The 16,133-nt window shown below is 31.6% G+C and overlaps 1 protein-coding gene across 20 annotated transcripts in view; it reads right to left on the minus strand.

Moving 5' to 3' along the window:
• Positions 1 to 16,133, minus strand: part of Ptprk (protein tyrosine phosphatase receptor type K) — a 536,216-nt gene that overhangs the window by 30,431 nt on the left and 489,652 nt on the right. For 5 of the 20 annotated variants that reach the window (XM_048798012.1, XM_048798029.1, XM_048798102.1 and 2 more), the window contains 6 exons: positions 12,594 to 12,732; positions 11,514 to 11,555; positions 9,531 to 9,560; positions 4,514 to 4,674; positions 2,659 to 2,694; positions 675 to 686 (listed from right to left, as the gene is read on the minus strand). In XM_048798012.1, coding sequence (XP_048653969.1) covers positions 675 to 686; positions 2,659 to 2,694; positions 4,514 to 4,674; positions 9,531 to 9,560; positions 11,514 to 11,555; positions 12,594 to 12,732 — 420 coding nt within the window. The remainder of the gene's footprint in view (positions 1 to 674; positions 687 to 2,658; positions 2,695 to 4,513; positions 4,675 to 9,530; positions 9,561 to 11,513; positions 11,556 to 12,593; positions 12,733 to 16,133) is intronic. The other 15 variants (XM_048798032.1, XM_048798110.1, XM_048798108.1 and 12 more) reach the window with 10 other exon arrangements.

The raw sequence follows: 16,133 nt of genomic DNA on the forward strand, positions 1-16,133 counted from the left end.
AACCAATAGACTGACATAAATTTATATACATTAACATGTGTATATGTGTGTGTATACATATATGTGTGCATATATGTGTGTGAGAGTGTGTGTGTGTGTGTGTGTGTGTGTGTGTGTATATATATATATATATAATATTTTACTGGAGATATATATATCTCCAGTAAAATTAAATTCAGAAGTAACTGAACTGAGTTAGGCACTATCAGAGAATATATGATTGAAGGTGAGAAATAAAGACAACAAATAACCTTAGGGAGCCCAATGCAACCACCCAAGCAGGCAGTGGGGGCTCTACAGAGCAGCCCTAGAGCTCACATTGCATTTGCTGAGGGTGCAGAATGTTTACAATTGTAGAGGCTCAGTGAGAAACACAGAAGTCACCCATACTACAAATCTTACAGATGATTGTTCCCCAGTATGAAATAGACAGTGCCTTTGTGTTGCATTAAGTTTTAATACAGTAGTACAATAAGCAGTAAGGTCTTCAAAATAATCACATATGAATTATGAATCTCAATACATTTCCACCTCATTAAACCACCTAATAATGTGACTGCTAGTGAAGGTACATGTTACTAATCATTATCCTTATTACACATTTAAGAATAATCACTTCAACTATATCCTTGATTGAAAGGTTTTCTAGTGTTCTGGTATTGCAATACACTTACCAGTTATAGGGACTTAAACCCAATGAAGCAGTAAAACACACACACACACACAAACACAAAAATATGAATCAATATGAAAAGTTTCTGAGTCATTTTAAATCAGTAATAAATATTAATATTAAGCAATATTTGAGGTGATTTCAAAAATTGCTTTATAAATACAAAATCAATTAGATGCAAAACACCATAATCCTAAGAATGATGAAAAATGCAATAAATTATTTCTACATATAACATGATTAATGAGGGATTTAGCTTTTAATCCATTTTTTAAATCAACCAACTTGACTTTTAAAATGAAAAAAAATGCATAATGAGTGTTTGTATAAATAGTTCATATGACTATTGTCTTAACTCTAGAATACCCCCCTTTTCAAAAAGAAAATTATTACAATAATTGTTTAAACTTCATAGTTTGTAAAAGTCTCACTCATTATCTCATTTTCTCTTTATAAAACTCTGTAGAAAATTTAAAGGAATTTATAGGAATTATTACACTGTTTTGAAGATGGGAAAGCAAAATGTATGGAATTTTTCATGAATTTTTAATCTAAACCCAAAAGGGGGGACTGAGATTTGGACCTAATTTTCTATACTCTTAAAAATTACTCTAATGAAATTTTAATATTTAGGCAACTAATTTTTTCAATGAGTTCCTTAATATTTTAATTGACTATTATTTATTCACTTGATACTGACAACATTCTAAGTGTTAAAAAAAAGATGACATTTGCAGATGCATCTGGTATCTCCCCATGATGATCATACATGGCTTCTCCCTAATGCAATGAGACCACTCTGGGGGAAAAGTTCTCCCAGTTCACTTCCTCCCATTTTTTATGCAGATTTCACAGAAAGAGTGTAGTAGGAATTAGGCAGTTTCTCTTAAAGTATATATATTTTATTTCAACTACAAAATTATAACTTAAAATAATTAGAGAATAAAAAGTCCATTCTTAACTGAATTAGTTGTATTGTTTGAAAATATTTTATAATGTAATTAAACATTGAATATAGGAGAGCAAATGCATGGATAAATTATAAGCTTAAGTTTGTATCTTCACAGGTAATGTTAAATAAAGATAAAAAATATGATGTAGGAATTTTAAAGATATATTTATCTAAAAATTTCCACATTTCTTTGGTTAAATCTTAATTAGAAACATTAGGGTAAAATTGATTTGAAACTGGTGAGCATACAGCAAGTTGGCCACAAATCATTGGTGTGTAATTAGTTGAGAAATGGAGTACAATTTGAAATGAAACTCATTTCATTATGAAATATATAGCTGTATTTAAAAGTTGAATTTAACATCTAAATGGCCCGAATTATCACTAGCAATATCATCTGTCTTAGATATTATATAGAGGTAAACAAAGTGGCTTATTTAAAATTTTTGAAAGACAGCACTATTTACCATGTAAGGTTTATGTACAATGCCAAACCCCATATCAGGACTATAGCAACTTTATCTGAATCTGTAAATTCTTGGTAAAGATAAACTAAAAGCAAATGCACACGGTCCTAACTCTACTTAAAAAATGTATTCTACAGTTTTTATAAAATTCATAAGATTTAGGAAGTCCTTTTCCATCAGGTAGACTTTCATATAAAATCTAGTTTTTCCATTATAACTTGTCCCTGAGATCGAATGCCTTTGGGTTCATTCCACTAACTTGGATATATTAGCATTAGTCATACATTAGGGGCTACAGAACTTTTGTCCCAAATCTAAAAGAACCATTAGTTAAAGAATAAAGTAAACTTTAAACAGTATACCTTGCTAATTTGAAATCCACTAGAGCTGGTTATGTTGAACAGAGACACTCTCTCTAATAAGATCAGAGCTGTCTATTTTAAGCATCAAGACATGTTCAGAACTGCAAATAATTTACTATATGGATAAAGCTACAACCCATGCAAGGAGTTGTGATCCATGCAAAAAATAAAATAAAAAGTAATGGTAAAGATTTAGGGCCTCACCTAACACAGCAGTCGGCACAAGTGGATCATTGGGCACTGTAGGAAAACAAAGCTCATGAAGGAATAGCTGGTTCTAAAATTATATTTTGAACTCTTCTTTCTTTATAACAGATTTATGCATTCTTAAGAAATATAATGACTAAACTTTCTTCTATAACTGTACCTATAAGGGTTAAATTCTCTCTTCCAGCTTGAGTTCTCACAAAACATCAACAAAGGTGTATCTACAATTATAGTTCAGTACTCTGTTCAACTTAAAAAGCCAGAAGATTCAACTTGACATTATAAAGATTATAAAGTTAGAGCAAAAGAAACCATGCAGTTTGGAGCTAACAAGTATTAGAAAAATAATTATCTCATATTAATTCCATATAATGTTTTTCAGTTTAACTGTGGGAAGTAAATTTAATCCTTTCTCTAAGTTCATAAGTGCATATTTATAGTTATGCTGCTGAATTGAAACTTTATAATAAGGTTCTAACACAGGCAATAGAAAAGTTTGAGGAACAGAAATGCTTTCAAACCTATAATTGATTAAATATTAAATCAGGTACTTAGAGAGATGGTACATTTATATTTTCAGCAAAACTTACTTTCAACATGAATAGTATTTTATGTACTTCCCTGTCATTTTTATTGTGTTGAAATAAAAATAAAATCGATCAAGAAGGCCCCATCATGATTAAAACTAAATTCCAAAATTACTCATATAGCATTTGTAATTTCTAATTTGGTGTAGATATATATCATGAAAAATGATAGGATGAATTTAGCCCAAGGATTATCGAAAAATTTCACCAGAAAAAATTTCCCCTCTCTGAAACAACATATAAGCATTCAGCCAACAAACACTTAACTTTCAACCTTACCACTACAATATATTTGTAATCTGTATAGGAAATAATCATTCTATTGTTTATCTTTTTTCTTACATCCATATTTTTCAGACCAGAATAGCATATCTCTAAAAACTGTGACAAAATTTGTACCTCTAGGTACAAATGGCCAATGGCAAACCTGATTTATGTACATCAAGTATCAATTTTTCTTGAGTATTTGAAGAAACAAATTCAGGTAAGTTAATTTAATTAGCTTAAAACAAGCACAAGTACTGTAGAAGAAAATATAAAATTTGAAGATAAATAGTATTACCAAGACTGAGATAATTATTCAAGTCATCTGCCATTAAGTAGTACTTTGGTAGAAGTAGTTTAAAAACCCTGCCTTCATAGATCAATATTAGTAACTCTTAAGATGGATGGATGGATTGGTGGATTTCACCATTCCTTTTACATCCTTCAATTCAAACATACTTTTAGACGTCACACTATATATTTAAAAGCATATAGGTTTCTCTTTCCCCTAGTTAAATTTCTTCGTATTAATATTCCCTAGGACTCCATAGTAGACTATTTTAATGGAATAAGTCTGCCAATACCATTAATTCCCAGAAAGAATTACTGTTTCTTCATATCACAAAAGAAACTTTATCTTACAAGAAGGGAGATGCAAATGCTGAAATAATTATAAATTCTGACATGAACCAATTTTATGTAGGCAATCTCATATCTAAATTAAAGGAATAACAAATGATATGGTCTGAGTGGTATATATTTAGAATATATCTTATGATTGAATAATAAATTTCATGCAGTTTAAGGTGAAATGAAATACAGTAGAAAGTCTAAACATAGGACTTCTTGTAAATCCCATAATATCCTCTATCTCCTTTTTTTGCTTTCTAGATACTTCTTCCCTTTCTTACTCTCTCATTATTTAAAAGTTAACATATAGAACTCAAAATAAACTTAAGAAGCTTCAGAATCACTTATTAAGATTTCAGTGAAGAACTTACATCTTGGACTAAAATTATGTTGGTCCATGAAGGTGATGGAAAGAGGATCTTCTGCATGCAGAGTGCTCTGGTCAGCATAGCTTCGGTCCATAGCATTCACCATGTGAGTCATCTCTTGCCGAGTGTTGCCCATAGCATCTTTGCGCTTTTTAGCCAGCTTGCTGCCAAGGCAAATACAAAAGGGAGCCCTGAGTGTGAGTCTTGAAGAAGAGCTGACACCAGAAACAAGTAGTTCAAGTGTGCCCAAGGACAAGGTAACAGATGTTGTTTAGAAAACCTAAGAACTGGTAACTTCTGGAATTCAGTTGACATTCAAGCCATTATATTGATTTGTTGCTGTAGAACTATTTGATTTGTCAGATATTTTAATATTCAAGCTGTCAAATCCAAAATTATCAACATTTCCTGTATTTCATTCTATTAACTTTCATTAAAAAATATAACTACATTTTACCAAAAATATAAACAAACACTTGTTAAGTAGAGGAGGTCAAGGAAGATTTAAAGCTAAGTTTTGGTCTTTCTCCTAAGTGACAGATTCCTTTGATCAACTTTCAGAGGTTCTTCTTGGGAATAACATGACTTAAGTTTGTTTGATCATAGCCACTTAATTAAGATAGATAAAGAAAAGTCCCATTCTTAATTCTCTCTGCTATTACTAAGTAAAAATGCAACATGAGTAGAATCAATCTCTTTAGTTATATATTTGTAATATTAATCAAAACCTAATCTTCAGTCTTTTAGAATCAACCATGATTAAGTACAAATAAATATATGGGATTAAATCATATAATGTGTAACAGAAGTACTCAGAGGATTTTGGAAAAATCTTATGTAAAGTTACAATGCAAATAATCATCATCTTGGAGTACTGATGTAGTCAAATCCTAAAAACATGATTTAGAACCTCATTGCAAAACGTCCACTAGGGAGGTAGGTCCCTTATGAATTCACAGCAGGGCACATTATTGATGGGATTTGGAAATTAGTAGAGTGAGCATTTTGAACTCCTCAAATACTGACACTTTTATCTTGCATATCAAGAATGTGAAATATATTTTGGTTCTCTGGGAATGTTACACATGAAACATGCAAGTAAAAATCTGTTAAAGCTATATAAAATATTTAAATCACATTAACCCTGCAATTTATATATGATATAAAGACACTGTAAAAGTCTCTAGCAGGGAAATTATATCACTAAGTTTATAGCAGCCATTTATGCTGCCTTAGAAATATTCTTTAGTTGTTTTAAGTACACCATTTCTCAGCTTGGTTATAAGGTAAAATGTTTTCTTCTGATCCTCGTTAGTTTCTGCACTGAATACTACAAAGTCTCATCTCATAGATTGAGTTTGTGCCCCAAAGTTTTTCCTTTAAAAATTAGGCTAGCAACCTGAGATGTACTCCAGTGTTTGTTTTTTTTTTTTCCCCTCTGAGAACTGCAGTACTAGATCTCACAAGCGCACCCCAAAACACACCACATACTGGCACAACAGATCTGGTGCCTGAATATGATGGCCATAAACTAAGACCTAGAGATAGAGATGGCTTCATTTCTTTTACAAATAATAACCACAGCACCAGAGTATGTATTAACAATATTTAAGAAAACAATCACAGAAATACAGTAAAGACTAGCACCACCAAGACTATGACTATACATCACTGCCATCACCACCGTCATTCATTGGCAATATTTGCTTTATATGGTGAAACAACTAACCCACTCTTCTTTCTAGGCCAGAAGATTAAAACCTTGTACAAATATATAGGTTTCAATGGGTACTATAAATACGAGCTGCTGCCTATGTAAGACACCAGACAGACAATGTTATGTAGAACTCGAGCACAATGCAGGGGCAACTTGCTTGAGTGGCTACTGGCATTTCATCTGAGCATCAAAAGTCTGACTTATATTTTTCTTTATAAAGACAAACCATGATTCTGAATGTTTGTATTAGTTTTCTTGATCAATTTCTAAGTGTTTTTTTTTTTTTTTAATTTTTCAAACTAGCCTATAGGTCTAATTAAACCTTATGAGGTCATGTTTCAGCCTATAGAAACTACTTTCCCACCCTTCCTTTAGGCCACCATATAGAATTTTGTTCCTGGACCTACAACATTCTTTAGCTTCTAATAGCTGGCTAACTTCCATACATTGTGTCTCAGCTTTAAAGACACTGCATCAGAGAAAATTTTTAAAACTGATCCTAGTACAACCTGTTTCAGGTTAGGCTACCCTGCTCTGTGATTTCCATAGCACAATGTTCTCCCCCTGTAATAACACTCATCACAGATCACTGCAAGTGGTTTTCAACTGTTTTCCCATGTTGGCCTCCATGGAGAGAAAGACTTCTATATCTGTTCCCTTGAAGCAGTGCTGCCACATAGTAGGCACTCCATTAATACTTTTCAATATACAAATTAGGCCTGTTTTATGTGTGTTAATTTTCATTTTTTAAATCTCAATTCTCAGATCAATCAACTGAAGATGGTATAAGGGTTCTAATTGTATAGATGAGTGTGTTGAGGCTTGAAGGAGTTAAAAAACTTGCCTGAGGTATTTATCTAATCAGCAATGAAGAAGGACCTTGTGCCAGACCTAAGTTCTGATCATATTTCCAGTTGATTACATTGTTTATATTGCCACATTATGAAGCATATTCTAATATAAACAACTACTTACACTAAGAGTTAAATATTGCTTGCTTTATAATTGAGAACAATACGAATATGGCACAAATGTGTTGCCATTTATAAATTAAAAAACAGCAGAAAAGTATTTTTTAAAACTCCCAATCTCTGTTTCTTGGGCAAAAAGAAAAAAAATACATTCATTCCCCCCACAACTCCCTCCAAAATTGGATAAAAAAAATAGCACAACCTGAAATTTGGATTCAAAATACCATTAAAATTTTGAAGGTGCACATATAGAAAATAATGAGTAGAAATGATGCTTTTGAACTTAGGTTTCACTTTAAAACACATGTAATTTGTGTGTACTTTGTAATAGGGGAAAATTAAGAAGTAATGGATTTTTCAAATGCATGAAAAGTAAAAGTTCTCCTGCATTGAAGGACTTCTATTTTTCAGATTCACAAACTCAGATTAGTAAGCAAATTACATGGAATTATAATCTTTATGGGTATCTGTCAGTTAATACATTATCAGCTTGGTCTTACACCTAAATCCTCACAACAACCCTGTGAGGTAGGCTTTCATTCAGGTGATTACAAAGCAAAGAACTAACATCAGCATTAAGTGTTTTCATTAAATATTGATATTTATTATGACAATGCCAATGAAAATTAGCTCAAAGATCACATGTGGTTTGTGGTGATATTCTAGGTCATTTCTACTTTTGTAAAAAAAAAAAAGTCTTTATATTAGTGTCACTAGGTATGTTTAAGTAGCCTTTAATAGCATACCTGTGTGACATTCTTTCTAGTTAGGATTTAAAATGCTAGTAGCCCTATGTAACACAATAATGTTAGCATAAACTGCTACAGGAATCAGAATGTAGATATGTTAACCATGTACCAAAAATGGAATCCCACTCTAAATTTTACAGATACAGTAATAGTTAATGATAGGCTTATTGACATTCTCATAATTAAATACTTATTGATTCCACTATGTCTCATGCTTTGTCTTCCCCGGAGCAACCAGCATATATAATGTGCACTTCAGGACAGTTAAGCAATTCATTTTTCAAGTACTTGAGTTTGACAGATGTGCAAATGACTTTCATTATCAAAGCAGCCAACAGCATAAACTTCTGCAGGTGGATGTATGGGTGGGCCATAAAGGGGAAAAGTACTCCATCATTGTACGAAATGGTATGGTTAATTACTTTTGGCTTCATCAAACATGATTTAACAAGCATATTATGATTCATCACAATAAGCTAGGAGCACTGCTAGTTTACACCTGTTTGTTCTAGCAGATCTAGGAAGCCAAATGTTTATAATATTTAAAATGTTGGCAGAACTGTGTCATAATGATTGACTTATAAAAAATTGTTGTAAAGCTAGCTTGAATTTACCTAGTTATATAAATGCTGTGGGATGTATGCTCTTAACATACTTAATCTCAATCCTTAAGCCTTGAAAGGTGTCATATCATTCCTTTGGATTGGCTAAATACTACATTGAAAGTGATAAACTGAAAATAACTCCAAAAATAGAATGGACAATCCCCTCTATCCTTATGAAAATGAGCCTGTCATACCTAAGGCTAAGATGAGCAAGAGACTCTGGAAAACAAAAGGAGATGTGTCACATGTACACTTGTTCCAGGGTTGACAAGAGGTATTTTTTTTTTGTTTTTGTTTGTTTATTTTTTTAACCTTAGTTTATAAAATCTTTGCTATATTTAGTTATAATAAACAAACCAAATATTTCTTCTCTAAAAAAGAATTTTTATTTCTTTGTCCCTGCAACATTGTGTTGCATCTATTCATTTTTACAAGAGCATACTGATTGCCTTAACAACTAGACCAAAGGTGTTCTGAAGTTCCAACCCATCGTGGATTCCTGGAAATGAGGAAAGAGGTGTTATCACTTGCAGACGTGATCTGATCTGTATCCTGTGAAGGCATTTTGAATGTTCTTCTATGAATATCTGACTTAGCTAAGTTTCTCAACTATAATGGTATCACATAAAGATAGTGATTAGGGAGTTAGAACCACTTTCTCTGCCAGACAAAGGAGGTGCAATACAGCTAAAATAGGGTACAGGTTTGATTAAGTAACTGAATGATTGTTTTGGCTGTAGACTAAAGCTACTTATGGAAAACTGTAAATAAAAATTAGAAGTAGCTGACATTCAGAAATACAATATCCCTTTTAAAAAAAGATTAGCAAAGTAGATAATAGTTTATAGTTTTAGAGTCCACCAAAAGATGTTCTTTGAAATATCACCAAAATTATGAATATTGTTTCTTTATTTTTTTGAAAAGGGATACTGCATCTTTAACACATGTAAAGTTGTACATCACCCATTTTCTACTTACAGGTAGTAGGAGTAAGAATAGTAGCTCCTCCTGGCAAGCAAATCACAGACAGTGGAAAAAGAGAAGCAATGGTGAATGAAAAGCGTGACTCTGTCACATTCAATAAAGCAGAAAAATGTGCGTTAAAAAAAGAAAACAAAATGAAATAAAATTCATGATTTTTTGCTTTGCATTTTAATTTGCTCATGCATTGTTAGATCTTTTTTTGCCATGCAATTAAACAGACAGATATGCCATAGAAAAATAAAATTTGAAATACATAATTTAGAAAAAAGAACATGCTGATATTTCTTTTATTGCCAAAAATTGAAAAATTAAATGGATTGTGTATTTTCAACATGCAGTTACGCATAGTATCATCCATTACCATTTAAATGTCATGACAGATGGAACAGCTGTGTATAGAGCTTGTATACTAGATTTTTTTCTTTAGATACAAAACATAAAGATCTATTATATTAATTATTTTATATACAGAATAATACCTATAGTTCTGTAAATAAGTCATACCTTAATGGTACACAGGTATATATACATAAACTATGTGAATATACATATGTACCAAAGAACTTATACACAAAGATAGTTCTACAGTAGATGCATGTGAACATGATGTCATGCACAAACATTTACTGTAGTGAAACATAATTTCAAATTTATGTCTGGAATTAGTAATGTGTTCATGCTGCGCATTTCATATATAATACACAATCAATGGAAAAATGGCATAGATTTGGAAATAATTCACCAGCAGCTAAATTAAAAAAAAATGACATTGCGTTCTGAAAAGATGCAATATCCCTTTTCTTAGCCTAAAAACTTACTTTATATATACCCTCAGTTGTAAACTTTTACTCAGTTGAATTCCAAACCGTTCTTTTATAAAATATTGAAAGACACACAGAACTTTCTTGAACATGAGAAATATACCTACATATACTATTTCAAGTAAGGTATAAACTCTTGAGAAACTTAACAATTTCCCATAAAAATGCAGACAGTCAGAGGCTAATATTTCCTACTATTTTTATTATAAATTTATATATTAAAAGGGAAGCTATAGTATATGCTAAAATTTTAACTAAACTCGATAATATCTGATACTGCTATAATATCCATGCTTTTGTGTATGTATAATAAACCTACTTGTGTTTAAACCATATATAATTCATGTGTGACACATACTACATAATAGTATGGAGTTCAAGTAATTTAGACATAATATTACACAACAGAAGATAACATATGGAACTTCATCCACCTATAAAATTGTAACTTTTCCTAGTCGTAATGGTGCTGGTGAGGGAGAGAAGCCAAAGCTCTAGATACTTTCTATTATTTAAAGCATAATTATGAAAACTTAAATGTTAACATTTTGATAGAGGCTCATTTATCCAACCATTTAAAATATGAACCAGAAAAAGAATTTGTTACGCTATGCAATTATAGAGCTGTCAGAGCATTTTATTCACCCCCCCCAAATCATGCTTAGTGACTGTTTTAACATAGTTCAAGAAGTTTAGTTTTCAAAATTCTTTCTTATTTCTAAGAGAGAGAGCCATGGATATGGAGAGCTACTAAAAACTAATAAATGTTTTCAAAAAAATAACAAATAAAAATAAGCTCATTCCAATTCTGAGCGAGGACACAATCAGAAGTCACTCATGCTCACATCCATCCAATCTGAAGTGATTAGAATAAATTTAATTGTGAAGCAATGTTTATTTAACTCTCTAAACTGTTTAGTTTATGCCACTTTACAAATATAAATGTAAACTAAACAGAGAGATAAGATCCCAAGTTTCTATTCTATGATTTTATTGATCTTTATTGGAAAATTTATGTTTCTAAAGTATTTAAATCATTTTGTCTCACATATGATGTATTTCCCAATCACAGAAGTAGACAAAAGCAAAAAGAGAAAGCACTATTTGGGGAAAGCACGTATGTAGCTAATTTAACACAAAACACTATAATGCATACCTAATGTTTCTAATGCAGATGTGTCTTCTCCAACATATATATCTCCAGGGGATAATTGTAAAGAGGCAATATATTAAAATAAACTCTGATGGAATTGTTAAAACATGTAGTATGAGTCTTATCTATAATGTTAATGCTTTATTTCAAGTACAAACTAGTTACCATAGTATACTATTAGATTTAATGCAATCTATGCAACATAGTTTATTATATTATTCAATAGAATTCATAAACTATGACCACTTTGATACACAAAACTGTGGGAATGAACTCTGCATGTAGAATTTTTTTTTTTAAAGTCCTTCCAGATCGATGCGTAATCCAAAATATGTGACTGGAAGGACTGAATTGCCATATTACTTTCTAAGACAGCGATTCACAGATTATGACATTATATAATGGCCAAAAGCTCAAATTACAAAAATTGTATACTTTTAAATATTTTTTCAGCAGGAATATACTTTAATTTTTAGAAGCGACCAGTCGAAGTTTCAGCAGATCTTAATATCTTTAAGTGTTTCCAAAAGATGGCAATATTGGTTGATATAGAAAAAAAAAGATAATGTTCAACTAAAATATTTACTCTTCACTTTAAATTTTTAGTCATTGAATATTTAATATACAATGTCATTAAACAACATTTATATTTTCATATCTTATTGGCAGCTGAGCTTTAGAGAAATACAGAATAACAATATAATTCAGACTCTAGTCCAAATGTACCACAAAATATCCATATTTTGTCATTCTTAATATAATACTTCAAATATAAGATAAAATAATGTCTCAAGTGTCTCTGCATTTGAGAAATTTAAGTTCTCACATTTATTTCAAGGTTAAACAAATATGTTTATATCCAAAATAAATTCTTATTAAACAAATAAGAATTTATTTGAAAAGCCCAATAACAAGTAAGAATTTATTTGAAAAGCCCAATAGTAGACTTCAGTGCTGGCAAAACTTTAAAATTAAAGTCTTCTCATTTGTTGTGATTTAAAAGAGTTCAAAGGAAAAAAAAACTGTTTGAAAACTAGTGATATAAAGAGTATGTGAGCTGTACAGGACAATATCAGATCTTACCTCTTTTTTACAATTAATATGACAACTAGGAGGAGGAGGATGAACACCAATATTCCAGCACTAATTCCTGCGATTTTCACCACTCTGTCTGTCTGCTTGGCAGGATCTGGGATCACTTCTGGTTCTTCTGTTGCTGCTGCTAAACGAATCAGAAAAATAAGTTACTGAAAGCAGCTAATTATCACAGAAAGGAAAATTATCACCAGCTAACAGTTACTATAAAAAGACAATTTGTAGGGTCTGGGGTTGTGGCTCAGTGGTGGAGTACTTGCCTAGCATGTGTGAGGCACTGGGTTCAATTCTTAGCACTACATATAAAATAAATAAATAAATAAATGTCCATTGACAACTAAAATAAATAAATATAAATAAAAATATATTTATTGTATGTAAATAAAGTTTAAATTTATTTGTATTTAAATAAAAGCCACCTGAAAATAAAAAATATATATAAGTTTGCTAAAGTACAGCATAAGACATTTTTGGTCAAGTGGAAAGATTTCACACTAGAATTTTTTTTTAAACACAAAAAATAATAATAAAAAAAAATAAAAAACCCACAGAAATAACTATCCAAGGGAATGGCAAATTATTTTTCTCCCAAGATCTTTAAAAGTCAAAATATTGGATTTTAGCAAATAATATACTGGGAAGAAATGAGGTCAGATCTAGATTCGTCTGTTTATCAATTCATTCAGCAAACACGTCTAGACTCAGTGCAAAGTGCTATTCTTGGTGCCTTCAGTAAGTGTCAATGACATTAATCTAAGCCAGAGGGTTAGGTTACGTAAATGCCTAATCCAATTGCTAGAGGCATAAACTCATAACTCAATATAAGAGATTTGAGATGAAGAGTTGGTTTTGCAGCAGAAACAAGTATTAAAGCAAAAAAAGATACATCCAAGAATATTTCACATTCTCTTAACAAATAAGATCCAGATAATAAACTCGGGAAACAGAACTTGGAGAAGATGGTTTTCTTTCTTGCCTCACTTCCTTTCTTTCTCAAAACCACACTCACCCTCATACATGGACACAATTAAATTTAGATTCTTTAGTCAATATATTAGCCCTACTAAACTCTCTGAAGACATTTTCCTTTTACTTCATTTGCCTTGCAAACTGGCAGAGAAAGTATTATTATTTATACTTTAAAGATATAAAAACTCTGCAGGCATAGAAAATGGGAGAGAGATCATCAATTGCTCAAGGACAGGGAAAAAAATTGATACATCTCTTATCTTCTAGCCTATCATTTCTCATTGTCCAAACTAGTAGGCCCTACTGCCAAAAACCTGTGTGGCAAAAGCCAAAGGCATTCTTAGAATCAGTCTTATTTGGGAATTGTCTTATAACACCCAAAATATCAGCTTACATTTGGTGTCAAGAAATGATGGCTGAATAAACAGACATATAAACAAGTCTAAAACTCGAATGTCATCTCTTTCCAAAGGACAATTTCTTCATTCTCTGGAAAATGTTACTCATTTTCCTATATTCCAACCCTTTCATTAGCTCCTCCTCTTGTCTTCTTTCCTCCTGACTCCCAGATCTTCACATATAAATATGTGTTCCAGTTTTCCCACCAGCTATGGTTCTGCCAAAAGGCACTTTGATAAGACTATATTTTGATTTTTCCAACTGAGAAATTTGAAAGAATAAATTTACCTAATATTATTTTATAAAATGGTAATTTGAAATTAAACCAGTGGGAAAGACAGTTTGAGGAAAAAGTGGTTAGAACACAGTTAACTTTATAAAGCAACTCACTAGAACTATTTTAATTTCATAGGATAAAACTTCCCTTTGGACCAGTAATTGGTAACAACTATTCTTAAGCAAACAAAACAAAGCAAAACAAAAAGTAAGCCTATTTTTTTTTTTTTTTGTATTGTTTTGTTTCCTGGTAAGTGAAGGGTGTTCTCATTTATGACTTAACACTCTCTATACACGCATGCTTCAGGGAATTTCCAACCTTCCAACCTCAATTATGTATAGAGGTTGCTTAGTGCTTAACACATTGCAAAATATAGCTCTCAATTCATCAAAACAAGTAGTAAATATGTTGCAGATCTTTTCCTTTCCAGGGTCAGTGTACATATATATGTATGTACTTGTGACTTTAGAAATCCATTTATATGTAAAACATAGATGTAAATACTGAGAACAGGTGGAGTACATTTCAAAATTGAATATAAAACCCAAAGCACATTTATTGATTTTAGTTCTTAAATTAGATGTTTGACACCGATACTTCTTCACTGAGAAATGGAAGCAGACTGGTAAGACTGTTTGGTGTAAAAATCCCTAGTAAAAACTTCAGTCCATAAAACACATTCTCATTATTCACTAATTAAAGACTACTTTCATCAGGTTTGATCCCTTTGGGGTTTTCTGACATACCTGACTCACAGAATTAAATGTTTCTGACAATTCTTTGGAATACGATTTCTTGTTTGCATATAACATTGTAATTTGATAAACTCATCCTGTGATGGTATACTTTTTCTAAAAAATCCAGGTTCATTTATTTGAGTTGGGTAAGAGCGCTTTGTCTATCATGATTACAATTCTTGTGCAGAGTTGTTTACTGATATTCAACATAATTTTTAAACTTGAGTATAGAAGGTTAATCAAATTCTCTAAGTACTTATGATTTGGTGGTTACTTTCCCTTGATTGTGAATTCTCTTCAAAGTCTTTAATAATGACATTTATTATCACTTTTACTACTACCAGAAATATTTTTTCATACAATATGTCTGTATAAATTTATTACTTTGCATACTTTAATCACATGTTTTTCTATGTTCCATGTCCTACTAGAACAAAAGAACATAAATATCCTATTTAAAATCATTCAAGCTTAGAAGATTCATTAAGGGAAATACAAGCAATAGCCCCTAAGTGAGCATTTTCTATTTTCCTCAAGGAGAGCAAAAATCTATTATAGTGGTTGTACCCCTGAGCCCTGTTTATAATTTATGCATATAAACAAAGACAATGTGGAACAACTTCTTTCAGAAATGCTTTCCTTTACCATAAATTTTTTGTCTGCCGAAGGAAATTCAGAGAATTCCCAGTCTCCTACAGTTAAAAGCAGCATAATTCTTTTGTATAGTGAAAAAAACTACAAATTTCATGTTTATTTAATAATTTTATGAGATGAATTTTGGGGGGGGGCACAAATAGCTAAGGTAGCTTTATAAATTTTAAAGTCACACTAATTTATTTTAAAAAATTAGAACTACCCAGACACGGTGGTAATCACATCAGTAATCCCATTAGCTCAGGAGGCTGAAGCAGAGGATTGAAAGTTCAGCCAGCTCTGGGGAGCTGGGAGCTGTGTTGCACGCCTGTAATCCCAGCATTTTGGGAGGCTGAAACAGGAGGATCGATAGTTCAAAGCCAGCCTCAGCAATGGCGAGGCACTAATCAACTCAGTGTGACCCTGTCTCTAAAATAAAATACAAAAATAGGGTGGGGGATGAGGATTAGTTGTTGAGTGCCCCTGAGTTCAATCCTTGGTAAAAAAACAAAA

This window comes from Marmota marmota, unplaced genomic scaffold, assembly GCF_001458135.2.
Source record: "Marmota marmota marmota unplaced genomic scaffold, marMar, whole genome shotgun sequence".
Taxonomy (NCBI): Eukaryota; Metazoa; Chordata; class Mammalia; order Rodentia; family Sciuridae; genus Marmota; species Marmota marmota.